We start from the raw sequence: 16,750 nt of genomic DNA on the forward strand, positions 1-16,750 counted from the left end.
CATCTCACCCCAACAAGGCTAGCATTAATCCAAAAAACACAAAATAATAAATGTTGGAGAGGTCGTAGAGAGACTGGAACACTTATACACTCTTGGTGGGAATGTAAAATGGTACAACCACTTTGGAAACCGATTTGGTGTTTCCTTAAAAAGCTCCAAACAGAACTACCATACGATCCAGCAATCCCACTTCTTGGAATATATCCTAGAGAAATAAGAGCTGTCACACGAATAGATATATGCACACCCATGTTCACTGCAGCACTGTTCACAACAGCAAGAAGATGGAAAAAATCTAGGCACCCAGCAACTGACGAATGGATAAACAAATTATGGTATATTCACACAGTGGAATACTACAGAACTATAAAGAACAACGGTGAATCCGTGAAACATAACATGGAGGAATCCGGAAGGCATTATGCTGAGTGAATTTAGTCAATAGCAAAAGGACAAATATTACATAAGACCACTATTGTAAGAACTCAAAGAAAGGTTTAAACACAGAAGAAAACAGTCTTTGATGGTTATGAGGGTGGGGAGGGAGGGAGAGGGGTATTCATTAACTAGATAGTAGGTGAAGGGAAGGACAACACACACTACAGGGAAAGTCAGCACAACTAGACTAAACCAAAGCTAAAAAGTTTCCTGAATTCAACCAAACACTTTGAGGGACAGAGTAGCAGGGACCAGGGTCTGGGGACCATGCTTTCAGGCGACATCTAGGTCAACTGGCATAACAAAGTTTATTAAGAAAATGTTCTGTATCCCACTTTAGTAGTGGCATCTGGTCTTAAAAGCTAGTGAGCAGCCATCTAAGATGCATCAATTGGTCCCAACCCACCTAGAACAAAGGAGAATGAAGAACACCAAAGACACAAGGAAAGTATTAGCCCAAGAGACAGAAAGGGCCACGTAAACCAGAGACTACATCAGCCTGAGACCAGAAGAACTAGATAGCGCCCAGCTACCACCAATGACCACCCTGACAGGGAACACAACAGAGTCCCTGATGGAGCAGGAGAAAAGTGGGGGGCAGAACTCAAATTCTAGTAAAAGACCAGACTTCATGGTTTGACTGAGACTGGAGGGACCCTGGAAGACATGGCTCCCAGACTCTCTGTCAACCCAGCACTAAAACCATTCCTGAGGCCAACTCTTCAGACAAAGATTAGACTGGACTATGGGACATAAAAATGATACTCGTGAAGAATGTGCTTCTTAGCTCAAGTAGATACATGAGACTAAATGGGCAGCTCCTGTCTGGAGGTGAGCTGAGAAGGCAGAGAGGGTCAGGAGCTGGTTGAATGGACACGGGAAATCCAGGGTGGAAAGGAGTGTGCTGTCACAGTATAGGGAGAGCTACTAGGGTCACATAACAATGTACATACAAATTTTTGTATGAGAGACTAACTTGAATTGTAAACTTTCACTTAAAGCACAACAATAAAAAAATTTAAAAAAAGGAAATCACAGCCTCTACTTTAAACCACAATTAATTTATTTATTCACTTACTTTTTTTCCTTAAGGAAAATAACAATACACAAATCTTTGAATTGAACATAAAAATAATCACTTTTTTCTTCAAATATCCCTGTGGGAACAAAAACCATCCCTGACCTGCACCTCTTGCCCAGCCAGCTCCATGCTCCCACATGACTTAGTGGCAGCTGCGACATTTCAAAATAATACATTCTTGGGTGTCACAGCAGGGCTGGAGCTGCAGAGTAAAATGCCAGGGAAGAGACAAGGAAAAGAAGAAATTTTGTCTCTAATTCCACGGCTCAGGCCTCTCAGCTCCACCACTAAAACCAATAATAAAGGTACACACAAAGTATTTCACAAAAGGAAAAATGATCAAATGGCTACAACTAAGGAATGTTCTTAGAGCAATCCAACCATCCATCCAGAGGAGTCAAAAAGAATGGGCTTCTTAAACTTTACCAGAGTGCTTTCAGTGTGCTTCCTTCTCGCCAGAGGACCCTCAGCACAAAAGGTGATAAGGGAGCCTCTACTGCCTCTACAGAGAAAGAGAGCCCAATCTGACAGGGATTTGCAGAAGCAAGGAAAGAACAAAAAGTGAGTGTCTTCATGTAACTAAACTAATAAAAAACGAAACTAACAAAAATAAGATCAATTTTACAACTGTGAAAATTTTCAAACTTTACTGTACTTTTAAGCTAAATACTACAATTCAACAAATGTTCATAAAATGCTTCAAAACTACTTATTTAGGGGACACTGGGCTTCTGTTAAGGATGATGGAAAAATATGGCAATGGTGACAGTTGAACAACATGATGGACATATTTAATGTCATTGAAACTGTACATGTGAAGATTGTTGAAATGGCAAATATTTTGTTAACTATGTATTCACAACCTGAAAAAATTAGATTAACAAAAACAAACAAATCAAACCACAGCTTATTACTCCTGAGACTACGGCCCCCAGACACTCTTTTAACTCAGAACTGAGGCCAATCCCAAAGTTCACTCTTCAGCCAAAGATTAGACAGGTCTATAAAACAAATAATAACACAAGTGAGGAACATGCTTCTTAGTTCAATCATGCATACGAGACCAAAAGGGCAACACCCACCCAAAAGCAATGATGAGAAGGCAGGAATGGACAGGAAAATTGGACTGATGGAAACGGGTAATTGGGGTATGGAAAGGGAGAGTGTTGACATATCACGGGGACTGCAAGTAATGTCACAAAACAATTTGTATATAAAATGTTGGGGAAAAAAACCACGCCTTATTAAAAAATGCACCTGGGTCCTTTAAAATGCTTACATTCATGTATTGGTTCCCATGTTATATAAAACCAGGTAAGGCCAAAATATCTAAGTACAAGAAGAACTACTTTTAATTAAGTCTTTTTTGTTGAAGTTAAACGTCAAACATGCAAGCTTTGTGCAAATAGCAAAGACCCCACAGACTGGCTTCCTTAAGGGCCATTTTAGTGGACAGCCAGGGTACTAGTGTAGAGATAACATCAAAGGTGCAGACTTTTCAATCATCTCCCCTTTATGAGCCAATTACTGGGAGAGCCAAGCATTCCTGGAGGGTAGCTGAGAAGCAAAAGGTAGAAAGGAAAAGGACAGTTTTCATACAAAATGATCTTAAGCACAATGTTTATCATAATTTTAAGTGATAGAAAGTCTGCCTGGGGTGAGGCAGCCTATAGGTTACTGCACTGTGTGGGGATATGGCTCCCTCTACAAGGAATAAAGATCTCAATTCCTTTCCATCAGCAGACAACAAAAGAAAGGAAGCACTTTCCTCCTAGCTCCTCCAAAGGACTAGGGGATAGCACATCCCTACCACGGGAAGAAGGTGGCTGTAGTGGAATAAAAAGGAGTCGGAGTCAGAAAATCCAAGTTCATATCCTACTCTACCACTTGCTTATGCCTACTCCACCACTTGCTTATGGTGTGACACATGACTTCACCTCACTGGGTACAGAACCAAAAAAAAACCTATTGCCATTGAGTCTATTCCGACTTATGGTGACCCCATAGGACAGAGTGGGAGAAGCCCTGGTGGAGCAGCGGTTAAAGCACTCAGCTGCCAACCAAAAAAGGTCAGCGGTTCAAACTCACCAGCCGCTCAAGGGAAAAAGATGTGACAGTCTGCTTCCGTAAAGAGTTACAGCCTTGGAAACTGTATAGGGTAGTTCTACTCTGCCCTATAGGGTCGCTATGAGTTGGAATTGACTTGACAGCAGTGAATTTGTTTTTTTTGGTACAGGACAGAACTGCCCCATAAGGTTTTCAAGCCTGTAAATCTTTAAGGAAGCAGACTGCCACATCTTTATCCTATGGAGCACATGGTAGGTTCGAACCGCTGAACTTTCAGTTAGCAGCCGAACACTTAACTACTCGCTACCCAGGGTTCCTTCACTGGGTTTAGTACCTTACATATAAGAATGGAAATAATGCCTGTACCATGGGGTGGTGTGAGACTTGAATGAGGCCAGGCACTTCCTAAACTGCTGAATATGAATTAATAAATCTGATGGGGAAAAAGAACAATTGCCCCTCTCATGTTCTATTATTTTATAAGCAATACTTATCCTTCCTGATATATATATTAAGAAAACACATGCAAAAAAGAAAAGGAGGATTATTAATGGGCTACTGAATCTTTCCTCCCACCAATCATTCGAATATATACTTAAAAAAATGAGCACATTTACTAGAAGCAGACTTGAAAAAGCGAAAGGACCCTTGACCAAGGGCACCGCTTTTTGTTTAAAGGTCTACCTCTGAGACTGAAAAAAAAAGTCACAGAACTTTCTTTGTAACTAGGTAGCACATAGCCCCATCTCATCCATCTACGGGCCCAAAGACAGGAAGGAATTTGTCTAAGGTCACTACAGTCAGGCATGGTTGAGGAGTAAAGCCTGTATCTCACAGTAACACCCCTAAACTGGAAGTAGCCCCCATCAAAGATACACTTTGATGCAGCCTAGAGATCAGCCCAGCTGTCAATGCGCCCACCACCCTGAGATCAGGACGCTCTGTGCCAAGCATCAGGCTAGCGTTGGACATTCAAGAGTGACAACATGGACAGGATTTTATGGTCTGACGGGAGAAACAATCAAATAATCTGCCAACAGCATGGCACACTCTTCTGTCCTCTGAAGGAAAAGGCAGCCATGATGGTATATATGGGGAGAGTAGGACTTGGATTTATAGGGATGGGGATGGGGTCTCAGAGAAGACTTCCCTGAGGAAATCCTGTTTGACCTGAGATATAAACAATGAACAGGAACTAACTAGGTAACAGCAGCTCGTGGGAGGTGGGAAATGGGAAACAAGAGGAGAAGAGTGTTCCTGGCAGGGGAGACTGCATAAGCAAAGCCTGAGACACAAGAAGGCCAGCATGGACAAAGTGCAATGGAACATGGTGAGAGAGAAGGCTGATGACGTCAGCAGAAGCCAAGTCATGGGGGGGCGGAAGGGCAGGAGGAGGACACAGCATGCAGGATTTGGGACTATATCCTAAGAACAATGAGAAGCCACTTAAATATTTTAGCAGGGGAATGACACGCTCAGAGGTGCATTTTGAAAATATCACAGGGACTGCATGTGAAGAATGGATACAAGGCATAAAAGGCAGATGGATCAGTGATGAGGTTACTGCAAGTGTCCAGATGAGAGATGATGGCAACCTGAACTAAGGTGGTGGAAGTGGTGGCAGAAACTGAAAGAAGGGGCACAGATTCAAGAAAAATTGAGGAGATCAAAGCACAATGGTTTTTTAACTACTTAGATGTGAAAGATGGGGAAATGGGAGGTCAACCTGGCAGAGGCACAGCAGAGGAACTGAGGAGAGTCCAGGACAAGAGGAGGGCAATCTGACAGATGTGTAAGACACTGGGTGAGGACTAGTCTCTAGTCTGAATGAATGGCAATACCATTTTCCAAGACACAGAAAGGAGGGAAAGCAAAGGTCAAAATGAAGAAGACGGCCTGTTTTGACCATTTTAAGTTTGAGGTATCTGTGAAAATAAGTATACGAGTCTGAACTACAAGGAAGGATCTGGGCCAAAGATGTAGATTTAAGCCACCAAGTGTAGTCGAAGCCAGTTTAAGTCACTCAAGGAAAAGGTCCAGAATGAGAAAAAGACTAAAAGAATTGCAACATTTACAGGACAAGGATGGAGAAAAGCTTATGGAAGGTCAAAAAAAGTAGAACCAGAACCAGCGAAGGGTGGTACACAGAAACCAAAGAAGGAAAACACATTAAGGGGTAATAAACAACATTAAATGCTACAGACAGGGACAAAAAGAGAGAGACAAGAGCTGGAAAGACTGTAAAGTATCATTTAGCTTTTGAGATTAGACCAGTACCAGGGATTCTGAAGGCTGCCACTTGAACGGAATGGTAGAGATGCATGCCAAGCTGCAATGGGTCAAGAAGAGGAGGCAGCAAGGGAAAATACGATATGGTGGTAGCTAGAAAGGGGTAGTGGTGTAGAGGGAGTGTTCGTGTGCATAAGATTTTTTCTTTTTTTCTTAAATATTGGAGAGAAGAACACCTTTAACCAGTCTACTGGAAACTTCTTCTGCAGATAGGAAAGTTAAATGGCCCTAAAGGCCCTGTGTGACAAGGAAAGGTTAAGATAGGGTGTTAGAACCTGTTGTCCCTGATAAGGGAGAAATTGTTACTTTATAAATAAAAAAACAAATCAAAGCTAAAAGGCTGCAAGGACTACTGGCCCCAATGGAAAAAGCCAGAAAGAGCCTGGAATGGACATTAGAGATGATCACCAATGAATCATCCCTGAGGTAAATGGTGTCTTTCGGGGAATAACTCCTAGTAAATCTACGCCCCACAGAACAGAAGCACTGTGGGCAAAATGTAAGGACTCTGAAAAGCATATCATACATCATACCAGACATCATGGGAAAAAAGTGCGATGTATCCATTCATAATTACTCTCCAAACCCCAAGAATACTCAGAAGGCTGCTCATAAATTTTTAAATTGAAATTCGCTGATGACTAAATTAAGCAAGAGAGTTAAGCATACTTTTTCCTAAAGATGTTTAAAGATAAAGGACCTGAATTAGGAAGAGAACAAACAGGAGGTTTGCTGATTGGTCTCATCACCGCTTTACATTAAGCACATCATACCTTTGGGGCCTCATGGACTTCGGCTGGGAGGGTTTCATTTTGACCCTCCTAATTTTAACTACTGAATGCCTACAATCAACCATGAAGATTTTTGCCCTAATCACAGAAAAAAACTCTTTTTGATCTTAGTTCAAGTCCTACATTTTATAAAGAGAAAAACAAAGTCAGAGATGTAACTTCCAAGATTGCAAAGCATGTCACAATCCAATTTTACTTTCTGCAAAATCCCAACCTGAAACAGGAGTAGAAGGCCCACCTTCACAGTAGCATGAACATTCATAAAGACTAAAATAGACCTTTGCTCAAAATAACATGCACCCACTAGGTCAAATAGATACTTGGCCACTAAAGCTCAAATTTCTGTAATCTGAACCCCTGCTCTCAAAATTATGTTCATTCAAGTCAATGTTAAAATAAGAAGTAGCTATTTTCCCATAGCTGTTTCAAATGTGAACAAGATAATTTAGAACCCAGAAGAGTGCCCCATTGGTCCAATTAAGCTATTCAATGTTTACTCCTCATAAAGAAGAATACTTAACTTGTGGAAAGTCTTTCTGGAGTACTTATATGCTTTGAAAAAACGCAAGAATTCCTAAGTCAGGAATGCATACTGGTGGCAAAGACTTGAAATGTATATGCTCCAGTGTACTTAAAGACAAATGGACATCTGAACATACACACAATCCATTTCTAGAAATCTACAGGAAACAATTAATACAAATACTGAAAGTTAGTCCAAAGTAAAAAAAAAAGAGAAACATAAATGCCCAATAAAACTAATCACTGAATATCCAAACACAGATATTTAAGCAGTCATTTAAAATGTTTATAAAGTTTTTGTTAACAAGGAAAAACGATCACATTGAGTAAAAAAAGCATGACAGAAAACTGTCTACACATTATGATCAACTATTTTAATTTTAAAATAGGGAGAAAAACAAAAGTAGTTATTCTACTGTATCAAAATTAAAAGCAGTTACTCTCTGAGTAATGAGATTATTTCCTTTATGCTTATTTGACTAAGCTTCCTATGATGTATTACTTTTATAATGGGGGGGGTGAGGCGTGTGAGGGAGAAGAACAGAGTATTACTTGAATAAGAACGGGTATTCTGACAGGCAAGCAGTGACAAGAAACCCAGACGCTGTTTTGACTTAACATGTACGTGCACTTTATGAATATAAAAAGTTAGTGCTACATACATCAGGTGAAATTCAGTGGAGCAGCTCCAGACAGCAAGAGGAACCACCAGAAGTTGGGCTTTAAATATGAAAACACTACTATGGCTAAAAGTATCGCATGCTTGGTTTAAAAAAAAAAGTACAGAGTTCTTGCCAGGACAGCTGTGAAACTGTCATTTTTGCAAAGTCTCAAATGTTGGCAAATCCTGCCTATAGGTCACAAGTATGTGAAGTACATTGTAATGTGGCATTTCTTCCCTGCAGTGAAAAGAGATGCAGAAGTATAAAAGGTTTCACATTGTAACATATGAAGAACAAACATTCCCAAACAAAAGTTCCAGCTGCAAATCTGGCCTGAGCTATAAAATGCATTTAGGAAAAAAAAAAGGCACGTTTAGTCCTGCAGCCTCACAGGGTCAGCAGCGACTGCAATGGGTGGAAGGAATCCAAGGACCCAACATATAGCCTCTGTACTTCAAATCGCTCACAGAACTACACATCATCTCAAGGAAGTCCCCGTGGATTGGGGGGAAGTCTAGGGGAGAAAAAAGTCTCCCATATCAAAACAGGGATGAAAAAACAGTGAGCTGCTGTGTGGGAATGGATCTGAGTGCAAGCCCCCCATGACCACTTGACAGGTGTAAGCAGACTGACTTCCTTCAACAACTGTCCTGACAGCCCATGGTGCTGACAGCTCTGCTAGTCTAGGGAGGAAACAATTACCTGCTAAGCAAGGGCAGTGAGTGTAGAGGGCTGGGTGGGTAGGTCGGGTCAGGCCAGGCAGAGCCACAATGAACAGCTCTAGGCAGGGCCATCCAGGAGAACTCAGTGGATGGAACACTGGCCAGGAGTCAGGAGATCCAGGCTCTCGTCTTCACTGACTTTCTCTGTGATCTTGAATTACTCATGTTAAGCCTGAGCTTTCTTTCTCATCTAAACTGAGGATGAGATCACCTGTTATCACCCGCCCTTACCCTGATGGACAAGATACTGGCTTTGATCATCATGGAGAAGGGAGAGAATACACTACAAAGCTGACAAAAAGGGCTCTCTATCTCCACCTACCGCCTGTCCCATTATGGAAACGAAAGTTTCTAACCATCTGCACCCTGCAGGGAGGTGGGGGATGCTGCCAAAAACAACAGATGGCCCTCAGTTTGGTTTAGCACCCCTCAGCTACAGCCAAAGAATTTCTCAAGTTGTTATAACCAAGTTGCAAACAGAAATATAAAGAGTCACAAAGCAATGTTGGATTCTGGACCACTTCTCCTTTTCCAGCTGTACCATCTGAAATAAAGGCTCTACTCCTGAGTACTCATTACAGCCAAAGGGGAGGTAACAAGTTGGGGAGAAACAGCACAGTTTCAGTGAGAAGGATGCTTAGAACCTTGGTGGCACAGTGGGTTCTCTCAAACTTAGAAAGGCTTTCTCTGAGGTCACTCTGGAATGCTTTCATGCAAGCATTTTACTCCCCCTAAATGAGATATCATCTCTGATATCTTGCAGATCATTCAAGTAACTCAACTGTGGCTACACTTCTGTGTAGGATGTCTCCCTGCTGTTGACCTCACGGATTCAGATTAAAAGAAAGAAAGAAACACAACCTGATGGGAAGTTACCAGACATTTGCCTTGGGTTCTATTCCTGGTCTGTGGCCAACTCCCTCGTCTGGGTCTCAGTTTCTTCAGCAATTTAGAAGTCATATTACAGGATCTCTAAGGTTCTGTCCAGCTCAGTAATCCTGTTAACAACTTTACCTAGACATCCAGGCCTCTATGTGTCACCTTACATTGTAGAGTAAAGCTGATGTCATGACTGTGCCCTGGAGCCACTTTTCAGAGGTGAATGGAGGTTAACGCTGCCTACTGGAAAGGCAACACTACTGCCCTCAATCTGTGGCCCCTGTTACTACAGCACCTAAACAGGGCCTTTGGAATGTCAAATGTATCAGTAAGTAGCATTGTAGGGTGCTTTTTAAAAATCTGCAGCAGAAATTAAAGACCTAAATAAACAGAAAGACATCTCACATTTACAGACTGAAAAACTTAATATTGTTAAGATGGCAATACTCCCCTAAATGATCTACAGATTCAATGCAAACCCTATTAAAATTTTAAGACTATTTTGGCAGAAATGGAAAAGTTGATCCTCAAATTCATACAGAATTGCAAGAGGCCCAGAATAGCCAAAATGATCTTGAAATTCAAAAGAAGAACAAAGTTGGAGGACTCACGTTCCCAATTTCAAAACTTACCACAAAGCTACAGTGATCAAAACGGTGTGATACCGGCAGAGCGATAAACAAATAGACTGATGGAACAGAATTGAGAGTCCAAAAATAAACTCATACATCTATGGTCAACTGATTTTTGACACAGATGCCAAGAACATCCAATGAGGAAAGAATAGTCTCTTCAACAAATGGTACTGGAACAACCAGACATCCACAAGTAAAAGAATGAAGTTGGATCCTTTCCTCATACCATACTTAAAAATTAACTCGAAATGGATCAACGACCTAAATCCAAGAGCTAAAACCATAAAACTCTTAGAAGAAAACTAAGGGTAAATCTTCATGACCTTGGATTTGGCAATGGATACTCAGACACGATACTGAAAGCATGAGCAACAACAACAAAAAAACAGATAAATCAGACTTCCTAAAAATTTAAAAACTTTTGTGCTTCAAAGGATATTATCAAGAAAGTAAAAAGACAACCTACAGGTTGGGAGAAAATATTTGCAAATCATAAAATCAATAAAGGTCTATTATCTGATATAGGACTATACAGGTCTAGGAAAAAAGGCCTGGCAATCTACTTCCAAAACTCAGCCAATGAAAACCCTACGGATCACAACAGTCTGATCTGCTACTGATCAAGGCAATGATGCTGAACTGGGCAGCATGTCATTCCACCGTGCATGGGGTCACCATGAGTTGGGGGCCAACTTGATGGCCACTAACAAATATAACCAACCAATATAAAGAAGCTCCACAATGAGGTACCACTTAACACCCACTTGTATGGCTGTGGAGCCCTGGTGGCACAGTGGTTAAGACTCTGGCTGCTAACCAAAAGGTCAGCAGTTCGAATCCACCAGCCACTCCTTGGAAACCCTATGGGGCAGTTCCGCTCTGGCCTATAGAGTTACTATGAGTCGGAACTGACTTGACGGCAACGGTTTGATTTTTTGATTTTTAGGATGGCTATTAAAAAAAAAAAAAAAAGATGCACAGAAAAATTTTGTGTTGATGAGGATATGGAGAAACTGAGTCCTCACACATTACTGGTTGGAAAGTAAATGGTACAGCCACTGTGGAAAACAGTTTGATGGTTCCTCAAAAAGTTATGACCTAAAAGAACTGAAAACAGATACTCAAATGCTTGTACACAAATGTTCATAGCAGCACTACTCACAAGAGCCAAAGGGTGAAAACAATCCAAATGTCCATGAATGAATGAATAAATAAAACATGGGATATTCATACAATGGAATATTATTCAGCCATAAAAAGGAATGAAGTACTGACACATGCCACAATATGGATGAACCCTGAAAACATTATTTTAAGTGAGATGATCCCATGTGTATATGAAATACCTAGAAAAGGCAAATCCAGAGAGACAGAAAGCAAACTGGTGGTTGCCAGGAACTGGGGGGAGATGGTAATGGGGTGATTGTTTAATGAATATTAGGTTTTCTTCTGGAGTGATGAAAGTATTCTGGAGCTTGGTAGAAGTGGTGGTTGTACAACACTTAATGTGCTAACCACCAGTGAACTGTACACTTTAAAAAGGTTTATGTTATGTTATGTGAATTTCACCTCAATAAAAAAAAAATCTGCAACTAGGAGCACTTCTTCAGAATTCTTCCATGTGTGGCAAACAAGCTCTGTGCTCATCCGTCACGTGTACCACACACAGGACTGTCTCAGTTCTAGATCACTGACAGTCAAATACTATGATCTGAATGAAAATAACTGATATGTTAAGGTGATAAAACTACAGGTACCTGATCCTTTTTCTCTTCAATGTTTTCACATATAGGTTTGTCTCTCTCTCTCACACTCTTCCACATGCTCCGATCACTCTGACAGAACATACCCACATTATGCTTCATTCAAACTGACAAGACAGGAACTTGGTCCAATCCACTCAGACTATTGCTTATGAGCATCTAGCAGTGACTTGGGGTAAGTCACTTCTGTCAACCAGAAACCAGCCTTCCCTTTGTCTAAGAACTGATGTCTGGAGGCTTTTCTGGTATCTTGGGCCTTTATCTTTTAAAAACAACCTTCTTCTATATCCTCCACATTCCTTAACCTCACCTTTGGGCTATTTCTGCTTCCTTCTGCATGCCTTCTTTCCCATTTCTAGGTTTTCCTGTGTACATTACAAACAGATTTCCAACAGCTCTCCTTCTAGGCTGCCACAGTTTAAGGGAAAGGCAGTAGGCCAATGCCAACCGTGATGTCCAGAAGCAAAAACAGATGGTAAAAAAATTAACATCTCAAAATGAATCACGATTCTACTTTAAGGAAAAAAGAAAAGTAGCACAAAGGAGAAAACCCACAGAAGTTTCTATCAAATATCCTGTCACCTTTCTGTACTAACATATTCTTTACAACCAAAATTAAATCAGATTTGTTAAGCTACTTTTAATGTAAACTTAAAAAACTTTTCTTTTATAGAAAAAGGTTACCTCAAGTGATTGATTTCACTCATAGAACAAACATTTATTGAGGAACAAATAGGTTCCTGGTGCTGTAGGAGCACTCAGAGAGCACAAAGTCTAGCTGGCTTTTTGAGAGACCTGCTTGAGGCATCATGGTGTTCAGAAACTGCCTGTGAGTTTGGTAATTCTCTTATAATTTTAATAAATATCTGATGTTATTAGGAGCATTTTTATTTTTTTTCTTGGTCTACTTCAATTTAAACACAATGATTTCAGATATCCCCCTTACTTACAACACTTCTCCCGTTCTATTCTAACTCCTTGATGCTGACGTTTCTCCCCCACTATAGTGTGATCCCTTTGAGGGGAGGGCACGCATTGCTCATCTCTCTCTGTACACCTCCTCACTGGCATAGGTTTTGTTGACGTCTCCACTTGTGGTCTCCAGCACCTCCCTCCCACACCCTCTATCTCTTCGTCTTTCTTCACACACCTGACTGTCTGCTCTAGGCTGGCTGTTCCCCATTTAAAAACACATTTCTCTTCTTCGATTGCAGTCTCCTTTTACCAAAGGCTTTACAGCCTGCCAGGAAGTGTGTGGGCTTTCCTTAATCTACATTATGTACAATTACTTGGTTTGATTTTATGTTCACCTATGCTGTTTATGCTAGAATATGATTTCCTTGAGGGCAGAAACATAATCTCTTTCTATTCCCTAACTCCCTCTTCCTACAACAGTGTAAAGTCTAAATCATCCTGGGTCTGAATTATCACATTTCTTCTCTCAAAGTCCAGGAGCCACTAAAAAATCTAACATAAAATTTTCACATGAAAGAGAAAAAAAGGTATGTATGCTACAAAAAGGAAAATATAAACTAAAAAATAAAAATAAGGATTAACAAATTAAACTACTACTAGAACTTTGGGAAGGAAAGGCTACCAATCAAATACATTTCCAAAAAGTAAGAATTCCACATATTTATACATAGAAGACAATAAAAAACATTTAATCATTCTAACGTGGCAGTTTTAAAACAAGGACTGGCTGTGTTAAAAAAAACGGAATGTTATAAAGGTAGGTATACCTTATGTACTGCCCCCATCAATAACAGACTTATAGAGGATTTGGGGAAAATAATGTAATTTAAAACGACACTTTTTTGTCAGCCCAATTCTTTGATTTTATAAGCAGAAAGGAAAAAATCTCTGTGGGAGAATGGATATGTCTCTGCAAAAATGAGGGGGGAAAAAAAACTATGGGTGGCCTTAGAGTTCATAGTATTAATGCATCTTTCATGTGGCATATACTTAGAAGTTTTACCATCCCCATATAATGGAATAAGACCAGAATAATGTGGGATGTTCAGAGAAACACCTTAGATTCTGGAAGGAAACTGTTCACATTTTAAAAAGGATGGATAAAGCTACCTTTCAACATATTCTCTTGTATCTAGTTGTGTGTTTTAAAATGCAGGAAATTTAGCTCCATTTTTACAATGAATGAATTTGTTCAAGTGGCTGAGAGACATGAATTCGGATGGAGAACCTTTAATTCAGAATCTTCACTTTCCAGTGGTGGGACCTTCCTGTTCTGCTTTGTAAGCAATGAAATTCCAACACCCAGATGAGTTCAGAAATGGAGGCTGGAAAGCTACAGAACAGACCCAAATTTGATTCCTTTCTCTGTCTTAATGATCTTCTGTGGCATCCAACAGACAACTGGTTCCATAGAAACCAGAATGATTCCTCAAGAAACGTACAGAGAGAAGTGTGACTGTGGGGAGGGGAAACAGAGCAAAGAGTTAACCGACTCTATCAGCCCAATCTTCTTCTCAAAGATTCTGTCCTCTATGGTAGCCTGCCACGTTCCACCCAACAGCTGCTCATGATAATCAATGTCTGACAGATCAGAGAAAGCCCTTAATGTGTCGCCAAGGGGCAGTTCAACAGATGGCATGGTGACTTACAACCAGAATCATTAATTACACTGTCTTATTAGTCCCGGGGCACAGTGCTGAAAATGCTTCCTCAGCGAAAGATGAGCATTTCAGATAAATGACCGTCTGGTACTGCCTGTGAAACTCCCTTTAGGATTTCTGGTCAGTGCTGACTTCTAAAGCCACGACATACTATTTTGACAGCCGTTTCCCATCTTCCATATTCAAGCTGGCTAGCAATATGAAGTTCCCACTACCACTACCCATCATGGCTCTCACAACCACTGCAGGTAAGGGTAAAAAGTGCCGATCACTCATTTCCCCCCTCAAGTCAGATGTGTGAAAGGCAAACACAATCTCAGTCACTAGGGCTAGAAGCTCAATTTTTCCTCCCTCTGTGCCAGAGAACGGGTATTTCCATAGTGCAGGGAGGCGGGGGGGACCATACCCCCCCATCTATGCCAAGTGGAATTTAAGAGGTTTTCCTTGTAATGCAATGTGATTGATTCTCCAACTCAAAACTGGCCTCCCTTAACAAAACCAGTGCAGCAAACTCTTTTCCACACCTTTTAAAAAGAGAAGAATAGGCACTCCTGAAAAGGAAGCCTAGCAGCTTAGGGTAAGCAAGGTTTCCCAAAGGCCCGCACTTCTGGCTGTCATCCCAAGGGATGAAGCATTGAGGTTAAACCACGATGTACTTAATTAAGAAGCCAAACAAGTACATAGCAAGGAACTGTTTTCGAACCTCCTCCCAAGGACACTCAGACTAATGTCCTCACTCAGGGTAGAAGGGAGTTCCTTCTCCACAGTTTGAGAACACGGCTCCATAAACATTACTGTGAAATTTTAGAACTGACTACAGACAGAGCTTGGAGACTGCCTACTTACTGGCCTTAGTATGGATACAAGTCAGAAATAAACCTCAATATGACCCAAAGAAAGAAATTTTTAAGCACGTCCCAAATACTACCAAATAAACGTTCTTTGGTTTTGCTTACCTCCTCTATTCTTTCTGTACTTCAATTTATAATTTTTTTAAAAAATTTAAGTTCAAACTAAAGTGATATTTAGATTTTAAATGCTATGATTAAGAGTTCTCTGTTTGTTTCCTGCAATCCAATCTGTTCTTTCCTGGACACATAAAAATGTAACTTCAATTTTCAAGTAGGCTCAAATAATTATGGAGTCTAATAAATGTTCCCATTTCATGAATTTTTAAAAAAGACAAAAATGTGTTAATGAAGGCATTATAAAAATCTCCTAATGTGGGCTACAGGAAGGAAAACTAGGGAACTCTGGGTCTGCCTTGCAAAATACTCACTTCTAGTTTTTTCTCCTTTTCTGACAAAACATCTTTCTGGTTCTGGGTATACTCCACCAACATCCGAGCCAGCTGGCGCCGGTCTTCCAGTTCTGCCGCCAGACGCCCATTATATTCTGCTAGTAACAGACATGCTTCATCCACTGTTTTTGAAAGACGTTCAGCTGCCTCTTTGTCTACGTACAAATGGATCAAAAAAATAGAGACAATATACAAATTACATAGGCACAATTACAAACATTTCTAGGGGAAGGTTAACAGTTTCTCTCCCAGAGTCCAAGAATAAGCCAGAACCTTTGAACAATTGATTGGCTGACTGAGAAATCCAAAGGCACTCGCTCCCATCAACAAGATAGGACATTTCTGAATTACCTGAAGTGAGGCAATTAGACAGGGAGGGGAATCTGGCAAAGGATTTCTAAATGCCTATTCCTGTAAAAGTTTCACAAATAAAACAAGCAGAAAGAGACATTTAAAATCATGCTTGAAATGATTTTTCCTTGCCTCTGAGATTTCCAAAGTGCTTTTGTTTATATAATTTTGTTAAGTGTTCTTTTGCACATTCTTCTTAAGTAAGAAAGGAAGCACTCGTCTCTTAAGTGTGAAAACGCATATGGGTTCGGTATCATTGTTAGCTGAGGAGGTGGGACTCAAAAGCAGGTTTCTAATATGAACGTATAGGACTCCACCTCTTAAACCATAAACCCTGAGCCTGGATGTAATGAGCTCTCTCCTGTATTGTGCAAAACACAGAGTCTGATAAAGACAGAGGCTTTCAAATTCCTTTGAACATGACCCAAAGAAAGAAATACACTTTTTGACACGTATATAAGAAAAAAAGAAACAGAAGTTTCATAAAACAATACCTACCCTTACTATGTGCAAAAGGTTCTAACTACTATCCTATTACATTTTTAAAAAATGTTGGTCATTACCTCCCAGACTGATTTCCTGACCAATTAACAAGTTGCAACTATTGGCTTAGG

The 16,750-nt window shown here is 40.4% G+C and overlaps 1 protein-coding gene across 2 annotated transcripts in view; it reads right to left on the reverse strand.

Moving 5' to 3' along the window:
* The window catches only part of RPRD1B (regulation of nuclear pre-mRNA domain containing 1B), a 65,159-nt gene that overhangs the window by 13,441 nt on the left and 34,968 nt on the right, over positions 1–16,750 (reverse strand). The window contains exons 6-7 of one of the 2 annotated variants that reach the window (XM_023724735.1): positions 15,765–15,940; positions 11,620–14,280 (exon numbers count right to left, since the gene is read on the reverse strand). In XM_023724735.1, the coding sequence (XP_023580503.1) occupies positions 14,254–14,280; positions 15,765–15,940 (203 nt within the window). In that variant the 3' untranslated portion in view covers positions 11,620–14,253. Of the gene's footprint in view, positions 1–11,619; positions 14,281–15,764; positions 15,941–16,750 lie in introns of those variants that run through there. The other variant, XM_004370352.2, reaches the window with a different exon arrangement.

The sequence above is a fragment of the Trichechus manatus genome, unplaced genomic scaffold, assembly GCF_000243295.1.
Source record: "Trichechus manatus latirostris isolate Lorelei unplaced genomic scaffold, TriManLat1.0 scaffold00008, whole genome shotgun sequence".
NCBI classification, from domain to species: domain Eukaryota; kingdom Metazoa; phylum Chordata; class Mammalia; order Sirenia; family Trichechidae; genus Trichechus; species Trichechus manatus.